General features: G+C 40.5%; 1 protein-coding gene across 1 annotated transcript in view; it reads right to left on the bottom strand.

Annotated features, from left to right (window-relative positions):
• The window catches only part of LOC140344524 (uncharacterized), a 66,933-nt gene extending 59,907 nt beyond the window's left edge, over positions 1–7,026 (bottom strand). Inside the window, exon 1 of the mRNA XM_072431714.1 lies at positions 6,300–7,026. Within this exon, the coding sequence (XP_072287815.1) occupies positions 6,300–6,697 (398 nt within the window). The 5' untranslated portion in view covers positions 6,698–7,026. The remainder of the gene's footprint in view (positions 1–6,299) is intronic.
• Positions 7,027–12,106: the final 5,080 nt, after the last annotated feature.

Raw genomic sequence — 12,106 nt, forward strand, 5'->3', positions numbered from 1 at the left:
ACAGGCATTAAGAAGTTGGAACAAAGCATAGAGGGGCAATTTATAGGGGATTTTTTATACAGCATTATAAGGGTTAGCGGACACCTATGGCAACAACAATTGGTAGCGTTAAGCTTGTCTTGGGTTGCCCTGCCCAGTTTTTGACCTACAGCTTCTCCATACCCAGCTTAAATAAATTCCTGGGGAGACCATTGCTTATACTTGCGGGGGCATGCAGATGAAACCAACCAATGCTGGGAAAAGCAGTCAATAAAACGAAGCCTGGAAAATTTTTTTGTGAATGTGTATTACATTTAATGCATTTCCATGCAAAAAAAAAAAACAGCACTATTTACAAACTTGTAAGAAGTCTTACAAGTTAAGAAACTCTCATCTAAGAAAGACTGTATAAAACCACTTCCTGGCTTAAAATGGTGAATTCATAAAACCTGGATCAAAGGTAAGATAACACTAATGGCCACCGCTAATATAAGCTCCAAAAAACTGACATCTGATGTCCAGTATGATTGGCATTTCCCCCATCGTTAGCTTAGGTGTATTATTATTGATTTCTATAGTTTATTATATTTTATTTAAATGGGAGAACAATCTTTTGCATCCTGTTCTAAAGCATGCAAACCACATTCCTGGGTACTGAATCACATAGCTGAAGCCTGAAGGCATGGGACCTTTTATGGCCTTGGTCAAAGGTGTTTAACCTTTTTCTTCTGCTGAAGTACCAGGAGTAATTCTACATTTTTTAGAAAAATATTGCTTTTGGGCCCACTAGAAAAAAAATTATATTATCATCTAGAGGAATGAATGAGATGTCCAGCCTAGAAACCTTAAAATTTTACTGGGTGACCCCCAGTTTTTTCTCTAACACGATGCTTGACTTCTGCATTTGTCATGTTACTTCCCTAAAACTGTTATCAACTGTGTTACAGAAAAAAACATTATTATTTTAGAAAATGTGGACATTACGATGTGCATTGAAAGTAGCAGTGATGGGTTGGGACAAAATATAACACAATGAGGAATACTCAGAAAGTTACCTTTAATCCACATGCTTCTTAAAAGGCTGCCACATCACTGAACTGAATCTATTCTCCCTTGAGAAGAGACGTTGAGGAGGGGATATGATCACCCTGTATAAATATATAAATAGTTCATGTAGAGAACTCCCTTCCCAAATATTCACTTTATGATCAGTACGAAGGACAAGAGGGTACTCTTTGCATCTGGAAGAAAAGAAGTTTTAAGCTCCAGATAAGGAAGGGATTCTTTGCTGTAATGTCTGTGAAAATGTGGAATCGGCTTCCACAGGAAGTAGTTTCAGCAACTACTATAGATTACTTTAAAAATAAACTGGATGTATTTCTAGAAGCACAGAATATAACTGGGTATTAAGGCTTTAAAGTAAAGATAATAGAGATTGTTTATCCAGGAAACATCTGATTGCCTCAGAAATGAGGAAGGAATTTTTTATTTCCCCTGTTGGAGCAAATTGTACCAGGGTTTTTTTTTTGCCTTCCTCTGGACCAACTATGTCTTATAGAGTTTCATATGTTTATTTCCCTAGTGGTTGAAAATGATGTCTTTTCTCAATTCATCTCTTCAGCCAACCCTGGCAGTTTTAGGGCCTATTCAAACCCGGTGCCACAATGCATGCACTTTGCAGAAGTGTGTTTTACCACTTGTGAAAAGGACCTTGCAGTTTGTCCTAACCATTGTCAATGACATCACTGGACAGCTCGACTTGTAGGTAAATACGGAGAAAATATAAAATCAAAAAGTATTATTCTAAATACTCAATTACATGTAATAAAAGCATACTGAAAATACATTTTTTACTATATTCCTAAAATGTTATTTCATATATGGAGAGAGTCTTTTGTTAGGCCACCTGTCATGCACATTACAAGGAGCCCTCTGATCAGTAGACCATTAGCGATAATGCAAAAAAAAGGAGATCTCTAGATAGATCTTGGCTGACCACCATACTTGATGGTATGGTATCAATAGTAAAAAAATATCAGCAACCTATCTTCTAAAATCACAGCAGAATTTTTATAAACTTTCTGTGTTCTAAGAGCTTAGGCCTACAATGCTGAACACCACAATATTTGTACTGCAGTACATACAGAACATCTCCAACCACAACTCCACTTCTCCTTTCAGGCTATCCAGTCACCAGTGACTCAGAATATGCCAAATTACTCATAGCACTGCTGCCACACGGCAAAAGCTGCTTCTCCCAAGGCTTTGAAATGTGTGTTACTCTTTGGCACGTAAAAGCTCATTTTACAACCTGATCTTTGCAAAGTATTGAACCAGCCCAGCTCTGAGTATTTTTACAGGCTTTCCAAGGAAGGTATTTTGGGTATGCAGTTTATCTGAGGAGTGAATTGCAGAACACCGCGCCGTGGAAGCAATGCACCCAGCAGTATACAATGTATGGAAACTGATTTTAATCATGATGGCAGATGAATTGAAAAAGTGAATGCAACACAATGTCATGTTGAATAATGGTTAACTATGGTACACTGGTCCTTAATGTGAAGGCTTGGACAACAGCAGATGAGGAACCATAGAAGAAAGGTCTCATTAGACCCCAAACGACATCCACCATATAGGCAGACTTGCAGTTACCATTTACTATGGTTCTGAGTGAAATAAAGTGTCCAATATACAAGTTCGCCCACTCTGTTGTCTTTACCATAATGCCAAAAATATGTTACAACCTACCATCAAACTGAAATTTTAGATTTGGGACACGTTGGGAACTCCTGTTGCCCAACAATTGTACTGCCTGGGGACTGGATTTTATTAAAATTGAAACAAAAGGTCCAATGTTTCTGAAGCTCCATGACTGTCAAAAGAGAGCTCAGGTCATCAGAAGAGAGAAGTCTGTAGTGATCATTTCTATACTCCAGGCAGGACAGTAAGACTTGGACGTGGTGCCAAAGAGTCCAAGACCTTTCTGGTTCAAAACCTTCAACCCATTTATGGGCTCAATGGAAGGGGAACTTGGGGAGCCATTGTTTTAATAGGAATATGTTGCAGAATAAAAAGTGAAAAATTATTACAAGGTAATCAGTGGATGATCAGATGTGAGTAATACATGAAATAGAAAGTTAAAATGTAGCAAAACACTATATATTTTATAGCAGCTAACTAATCTTTATAAACCGAATAAATTAACTGACTTTATTAATAACAATAATAGCATACTTCCAGTCCCAGCACAACTACACCTATATACCATAGTGTATTAGATCAATAGAAACAAGGCAGGACTATGGAACCCCATCATTTTCTCTCCTAGGGGACATGGTTTATAGTCCTCAGAGATAACTGGGAACAATGTAATTGGTAAGAGTCCGGACAGAACAGAAAGCTATCAGCTCACAAGATTTCTGGTAAGGTCAACAGGTAAAACAGAACAAATGTAACTGTATGTTTACCAGGTCAAAGGAAAGCAATTATTATGATTTGCTTTTGTATAAATTCACAATTCTCTGGTGGTGTATTTGCTCAGCCTATTGTGAAAACCAGGTACATTTAGGAAAAGTAGCTGCAACATGTGCAGTTGTATGCCTACAGTGCAACCAATGGGCCAAGCAAAACCTACAGTATAGCACTCTGACATTGAAACATATGACTGCAGTTTACATATTTATTTCACTTTTAGTGATTATTTATTATTATAAAGTGTTTATATAGTGCCGACATATTACGCAGCGCTGTACAAAGGCCATATTCATGTCACTAGCTGTCCCTCAAAAGAGCTCACAATCTAATATACCTAGCATAGTCCTATATGTCATTACCACAGTCTAAGGTAAATTTTGGGGAAAGCCAATTAACCTAACTGCATGTTTTTGACATTTGGGAGGTAACCGGAATACCCGGAAACACAGGGAGAACCTACAAAGTCCCTGCAGATGGTGTCCTGGCTGAGATTCGAACCTGGGATCCAGCGCTGCAAAGGCCACCGTGCCCACAGTTAGGGTATATACATTTAAATGACACAATTAACTTTCTCAATTAACTGTGAATCCTTTTCAGCACCATGTAAAGAAGGCAGAATTAGATGAAAATAATATATGGTAGTTTAAAAAGTTGACACCAAATAGCTTTCAAAATGTCAAACCTACGGTCTGGAAGACACAACAACTAATCCGAAATCATTATTCAGCATAAACTGGGACTGCTGGGAGCTAAACTGGTTGTTTTATATAACTGCACTGCATTGCTCTCTACAAGTTCACTTGAAAAGGCAGAAAAATGTCCAATGGCTTTTTTAAAAGTTAGAAACCTAAAGCAACCAATCAGATTTGACTAATATGGGACAAATGATCACCCACTTGTCTGGCAGCCTCTGCTCTAACAACAAAATGGCATTAAAAGTTTGTTTGCACACCTTAGCTGGGCCTCAGTGTTTCTAGATGGCATGGGTGACACCCCTGCACCCATCAAGCCCTCTGGGTGCTCTGAATTACATGACATCACACTTCAGCCCATTGCAAGGATATAGTAGGATTCTCCAAACTCCGACCAGATCACATGGTGAATTCACCTGTACCACCAAGTGCCAGACGCCAGACCAACACAAGAGGGGTTTTTTGGGGAGGCCAGATTTTCTAAAGCCATTTGTGTTGTTTTTTTCTGTAAATTCTGTTTTTATGGATTATTTCAAACTTGCTGTAAGTCACTGCTCTTTGCATATAGTTTATGCACTTTGCTCTAGTTTGTAAAGTAAATCTAACCAAATACTTTTATAGTTTTAGATATGATAGGGAACAATTAGAACCTTTTTGTTCAGTCTTTATTTCTGTCTCCGTGTTACACAGAATCATCCTCATGTTTTCTCATGGTGACCAAACTTTCCAAACAGAAAAAGGGAGATCCAAAATGAAATTACTGTCACCAGAACAGTGACAAGATCCCTGGTAAAAGGGACACCTGTGAAAGGGAGAGATTTCTACTTATGTTTTTTGTATACTCTGTTTTTCGGAAAATAAATAATAAAATGTCCCTGTTGGAAAAACGACAATACCAACAACATCAGAGAAATGAAAACAAAATAACCTCTCATTGTTACCCGAATGTAAAATGCTGAATGTAGTTTCTTTTATAATGAATACATTTTTAGCACTGTATATAACCGAGAAACCCAATCTATGTATATATATATATATATATATATATATATATAATATATATATATATATATATATATATATATATAATGTTACAATGTAGTACAGTGGAGTACCAGGCATTCAAAGTTATAAAAAAAACATAACTTTTTAACACCTGGTAATCCACTGTAAATTGCATAATGACATTTCATCTGGAATGGTAAAAGTAATAGAATGAGTAATACCATGGCTTTCTCACAATAATCTGTAGTGAGAGTTGCACCAAAACAAACAATACAATACCCACACATGACACATAGACTACACATACACATGGTGTCGCCGTTCCTTCTCTTACAGTCACATGTTTCCAGCGACACCAACTTGCCTAAATATACTAAATTGTTACATTCATTTAAAGCATCCAAATCTCTGAAATAACACTAATGATGCAAATGTTATTAGTCCACCTAACAGCAGCATTGATAACAATAGTAATTACTGAGCAGACAGCACTAATTATAGGAAATTTATACAAGACGCAACACCTGAAATATCATTAGCAATCGTGATTCTAATAACAGCGGCCATGGCCGTAATGATCATAGCAATAGTGGTAAAATCTGTGCTGCAATATATATATATTTATAATATGAATGACTTCAGATTGCATGGATCCAATCCTGACAGCAATATTCACAATAAGGAAGTATAAGTGGTAGTTTTGAGGTTTGAAAGTAATAATATTATAATACTTGCAGCAGTGCAGATTGTTACAAGTAGTAATAATAATAATATTAATAAAAGTGGTTACCACTGCAATGACAATAATGACAGTATAAATCAGTATTTCTCACCCAGGGTTTTATAGAACCCCAGGGATCCCGCAGAGCAGCGATGCTCCACCTTTTTTTACATGGGGGTCCCTTAAAGAACTCTCAGGTCTTGGGGAACCCCTTCCATAAACATTATATCCTCAGCTCAGGATGCATTAGTTCGCCCTGCCAGCAAAGTAGGAGCCATTCTTCATACTGACCATCATGCTAATACTATGTGAGCTGTGGATATTATATTTTTAGCAGGGGGTCCCTGAAGACCTAAAAGTTGTTTCTGGGGTCCCCTCATGTTATGAAGTGCAGATGGTTCCAGCATGGTGGATAGCAGTATGAGTACCTGTCATGGTCCTCCTCCCCTGGATTGCCCTTTGTATGATCCTCATCCTGCTTCTCCTGAGATGAAGTCCTGGAGAAGAGCCTAGAAAAGCCCCTGGTCCTCTCCTGCTCCTCCTGGGGGCCCCTGGCGGCTCCATGCTCAGCACCCTTGTTGTCCTGATTAGCCCTCTTTAGGAATAACCTGGAGGGGCTCCTCTCCTGCTCCTCCTGGGGCCCCTTGTCACTCTTCTCCTGGGGCGAGTTCCTGAAGAAAAACCTGGACAGGCTCCTGTCACCCTTCTCCTGCTCCTCACCGCCGGCTTCCTCCTCCTTCTCCTGTGAGGAGCTCCTGGAGAAGAGCCTGGAGAAGCCTTTGGCTACTTCATCCTGCCAGGAGCCCGGTCTCCTGCGAGCGCTCATCTCCTAGGCAACCCCGGCCGGGCGCAGTGACATGGGCGCCGGGAAAGTTTACAAAGTTTGGGCTCAGCTCTCAGTCAGGCAGCGCTGCCAGAGTCTCCATGACAGGAAAGGGAAGAAGTGAAGCGGCAGCAGCCTGTGTGACCTGGCGGAGAGGAAAGCGCCTTCTAGCTGCCCCCTTGTCTCCGTGCAGCCCGCTCCTTGGCCCTGCCCCTGCAGGCGGGAGGAGGTGCCGGTGTGTGTGCTGTGTGTCGGCCGGGTCCTCCTCACACACGGCTCGGGGATAATGACGAGCAATGTGTGGAGTGTGAGCAGGCTGCTGGTATGGGCATGCCTGGCATATTATGCTGACCTCTGCCAGTGTCTACTGCCCATTTATTCCTATGTTACTGCCCATTTATTCCTTTGTCACCACATGTATTTCTATGTCACTGCCCATGTATTCCTATGTTACTGCCCATGTATTCCTTTGTCACCACATGTATTCCTATGTCACTGCCCATATATTCCCTTTGTTACTGCCCATGTATTCCTATGTCACTGTCCATGTTATTCCTATGTCACTGCCCATGTATTCCTATGTTACTGCCCATGTATTGCTATGTTACTGCCCATGTATTCCTATGTTACTTCCCATGTATTCATGTTACTGCCCATGTATTCCTATGTTACTGCCCATGTATTCCCATGTCACTGTCCATGTATTCCTATGTCACTGCCCATGTATTCCCATGTCACTGTCCATGTATTCCTATGTTACTGCCCATGTATTCCAATGTCACTGTCCATGTATTCCCATGTTACTGTCCATGTATTCCTAGTCACCACATGTATTCCTCTGTCACTGCCCATGTATTCCTCTGTCACTGCCCATGTATTCCTGTTACTGCCCATGTATTCCTACGTCACCACATGTATTCCCATGTCACTGTCCATGTATTCCTATGTTACTGCCCATGTATTCCTGTTACTGCCCATGTATTCCTATGTTACTGCCCATGTATTCCCATGTCACTGTCCATGTATTCCCATGTCACTGTCAATGTATTCCCATGTCACTGCCCATGTATTCCTTTGTCACTGCCCATGTATTCCCATGTCACTGTCCACGTATTCCCATGTTACTGTCCATGTATTCCTATGTCACTATCCATGTATTCCTATGTCACTGTTCATGTATTCCCATGTCACTGTCCATGTATTCCTATGTCACTGCCCATGTATTCCTGTTACTGCCCATGTATTCCTATGTCACCACATGTTTTCCTATGTCACTGTCCATTTTTTCCTGTGTCACTGTCCATGTATTCCTGTTACTGCCCATGTATTCCTATGTCACTGCCCATGTATTCTTGTTACTGCCCATGTATTCCTATGTCACCACATGTATTCCCATGTCACTGTCCATGTATTTCTATGTCACTGCCCATGTATTCCTGTCACTGCCCAAGTATTCCTATGTCACCACATGTATTCCTATGTCACTGCCCCTGTATTCCTATGTCACCACATGTATTCCCATGTCACTGTCCATGTATTTCTATGTCACTGCCCATGTATTCCTGTTACTGCCCATGTATTCCTATGTCACTGCCCATGTATTCCTGTTACTGCCCATGTATTTCTATGTCACCACATGTATTCCCATGTCACTGTCCATGTATTCCTATGTCACTGCCCATGTATTCCTGTTACTGCCCATGTATTCCTATGTCACTGCCCATGTATTCCTGTTACTGCCCATGTATTCCTATGTCACCACATGTATTCCTATGTCACTGTCCATGTATTCCTATGTCACTCTCCATGTATTCCTATGTCACCATATGTATTCCCATGTCACTGTCCATTTATTCCTATGTTACTGCCCATGTATTCCTGTTACTGCCAATGTATTCCTTTGTCACTGCCCATGTATTCTTATGTCACTGTCCGTGTATTCCCATGTCACTGCCCATGTATTCCTATGTCACTGTCCATTTATTCCTATGTCACTGTCCATGTACTCCCATGTCATTGCCCATGTATTCCTTTGTCACCACATGTATTCCCTATGTCACTGCTCATGTATTCCTGTTACTACCCATGTATTCCTGTTACTGCCCATGTATTCCCATGTCACTGTCCATGTATTCCTATGTCACTGGCCATGTATTCCTGTTACTGCCCATGTATTCTTATGTCACCAAATGTATTCCTATGTCACTATCCATGTATTCCTATGTCACTGCCCATGTATTCCTGTTACTGCCCATGTATTCCCCATGTATTCCTGTTACTGCCCATGTATTCCCATGTCACTGTCCATGTATTCCTATGTCAATGCCCATGTATTCCTGTTACTGCCCATGTATTCCTATGTCACCACATGTATTCCCATGTCATTGTCCATGTATTCCTTTGTCACTGCCCATGTATTCCTATGTTACTGCCCATGTATTCCTTTGTCACTGCCCATGTATTCCTGTTACTGCCCACGTATTCCTGTTACTGCCCATGTATTCCTATGTCACCACACATGTATTCTCTTGCATGTCCCCTGCCAGTTTTTTACTGCCCATGTATTGCTTTGTCATTACACATGTATTCCCATATCACCGCACCTGTATTGCCATGCTAATACTCATGTACATGTTACTGCCCATGTATTCCCATGTCACTGCCCATGTATTGATTTGCGTGACCCCTGCTAGTGTTTATTGCACAAGTATTCCTATATCACCACACATGTATCCTATGTAACTAACCATGTACAAGTTATTCCTATGTCATCACACATAGATTCCTATTTAACTGCCAATGTATACCCAGATCACCACCCATGTATTCCTATGTAACTACCCATGCATTCCTATGTAACTACCCATGTATTCCTATGTAACTGCAAATGTATTCCTATGTCACCACACATGTATTCCTAAGTAACTGCCCATGTATTCCTATGTCACCACACATGTATTCCTATGTAACTGCCCATGTGTTCCTATGTCACCACACATGTATTCCTATGTCACCACATATGCATTCCTATGTAACTGCCCATGTATTCCTAGGTCATTATCCATGTATTCCCATGTCACTGGCAGTGTCTGAGAAACCAGTATGACAGAGATAGCTGCAATGCTTCATTACATTACCCCAGACTATTCTGTGTCAGGATAGGAAAGCTTTCCTTTCTAACTTTGGTGCAGGAAAACATAAGATCTGTCCAGATGTGGAGATTTCCCCTCACTTCCTTTTTATGGAAAGCCATATTGAAGGAGAAATCCCACTCTAACAGCATACAGACAGCAATGTACACGGAGCTTGCAAAATGATAAAACTGTGTGGAGTATGCTTCTTCTGGTGCTCTCAACCCCCCAAAAATTGGAGCCTCCACTCCATATTTTCCTAGGGTGCCATTTTGCCTAAAACCGTCCCCGGTTCCAGTCACTGTATACAGGTAGAAAAGTCCCCAGGTGGTTGATGTACAATACTTTACAGCACTGCAACAGTGAGACTGCCAGGTCTTATGCAGTGATGCACCACTGCCATTTGTATGTACCCCTAGCCAATCGCTGGTCAGGAACAAATTACAAAAGGATCTGTGATTTTCCAAGGAGAGCCGCCAATGTCACCATCACAATCAATTTTTTATGATCATTTCCAGTGACAGGAGATCGAACAAGCACTGTACATCACACATTGACATTCTGTATTAGGAAGAGGGGAGAGGGAGCACAAGTAAGTGGTGTGCTCCCACTGTGCTCCCCTCCAAAGAAATGCACAGTGGCCTTTTCCGACTAGTGGCTTATCTCTCAGCCATGGTGAATGAACGCCATTGCAGAACTTCTGTACATGTCAGATTTGCCCGAGAGCAACACGGTCGCTCGTCTTAGGCTACTATTATCTGACGTGTTCATAGCTTAAGGCCAGCTTTAAAGAGATTTCTCCTCACCTGGATGGATTCATGGATTCCACCAAACAGGAAGTGGGAGAAAATCTTCAACAGTGAAATGATACTCAGAAATTAAAAGCTGCTTTAAAGTAGTGCACAGCTAGAACCCTTGTTAGCTTTACATTGTTGTCTGTACCATTACTGCATAGTTACATAGTAGGTTAGGTTGAAAAAAGACATAAGTCCATCAATTTCACCTACTAAGGAAATAAATATATCCCAGATATAAAACCCCAATAGACATAGTTGGTCCAGAGGTGACAAAAAAAAACCCTGGTACAATTCGCTTCTACAGGGGAAAAAAATTCCTTTCTAATTCCAGTAGGCAATCAGATGTCCCCTAGATCAACAGTCACTGTTTTTTTACTATACTATACTATTTTTACTTTAAATCCCTAACACCCAGTTATATTCTGTGCTTCTAGAAAAACATCCATCTTTTTCTTAAAGCAATCTATAGTTGCTATTATTGCTATAGATTATATAATATTGCAAAATATATATTGCTGAAACTACTTCCTGAGGGAGCCAATTCCACATTTTCACAGACCTTACAGTGAAGAATCCCTTCCTTATCTGGAACTTAAACTTCTTTTCCTCCAGACGCAAAGAGTGCCCTCTTGTTCTGTGTAATGATCCTAAAGTGAATAATTGGCAAGAGAGTTTTCTATATGGACCATGTATGTATTTATACAGAATATATATTTATTCAGGAAGTAAAGCTTTCTTGCTCAGTAAAACTGTTGTCCGCAGAGTAGTGTGTGTGTGGGGGGGGCTGTCTAACAGAGCCTTCCATAGCACTAACAACCCAGAAAGGGATAAAATCCTTCCGAGTATTTCCAAAACTAAGAAAACAGTTTTCTCTGACTTGCAGGTTGTATATTACAAACCTGTGGAAGTCTTGTTTGCTAGGATGTAGAAATGATTTTGGACTTCCTTCTTCTTGGCTTGTAATTTTAAGCCGTCCCATTTCAGCCTGCCAACATGTTGTAATATGACTAATTCAATGTATAAACAGAAACCTAATGAGATGAATGGATGGATGGACAATGGAATGCAAGGAAAATACTGAGAGAAATAGCAAATGGGTGTCTGAGGTGTTACTGATCTTTATCTTCTTATAGCTGGACGTAGAACTATAGTTCCACACCTAAAAATTATAAACCGCCGGATGTTTTTTGCAGAACAGATGTCAATTCTGCAATTAAAAAAACTTACCTGCCTGTTTGTTTTCATTTTTTTTTTAACACTGAGCTGCACATGCATGGCCCAGTGTGGAATACTGGGATGTTCTGGGCATAACCTGGAACAAGAAATAAATGAACTGCTGTGCACGAGTGGGAGTTTTGTTATACCAGCCTGGCCAATCAAGATGGAGAAAGATCCGACACCCAGGTAAAAATGGCAGGTGAGTAATTTAAAAATTGTGATCAAGAAGATAAGTTTGTTTTATTGCAGAGGGGACATTGCCTGCT

This window comes from Pyxicephalus adspersus, chromosome 1 (assembly GCF_032062135.1).
Source record: "Pyxicephalus adspersus chromosome 1, UCB_Pads_2.0, whole genome shotgun sequence".
Lineage (NCBI taxonomy): Eukaryota > Metazoa > Chordata > Amphibia > Anura > Pyxicephalidae > Pyxicephalus > Pyxicephalus adspersus.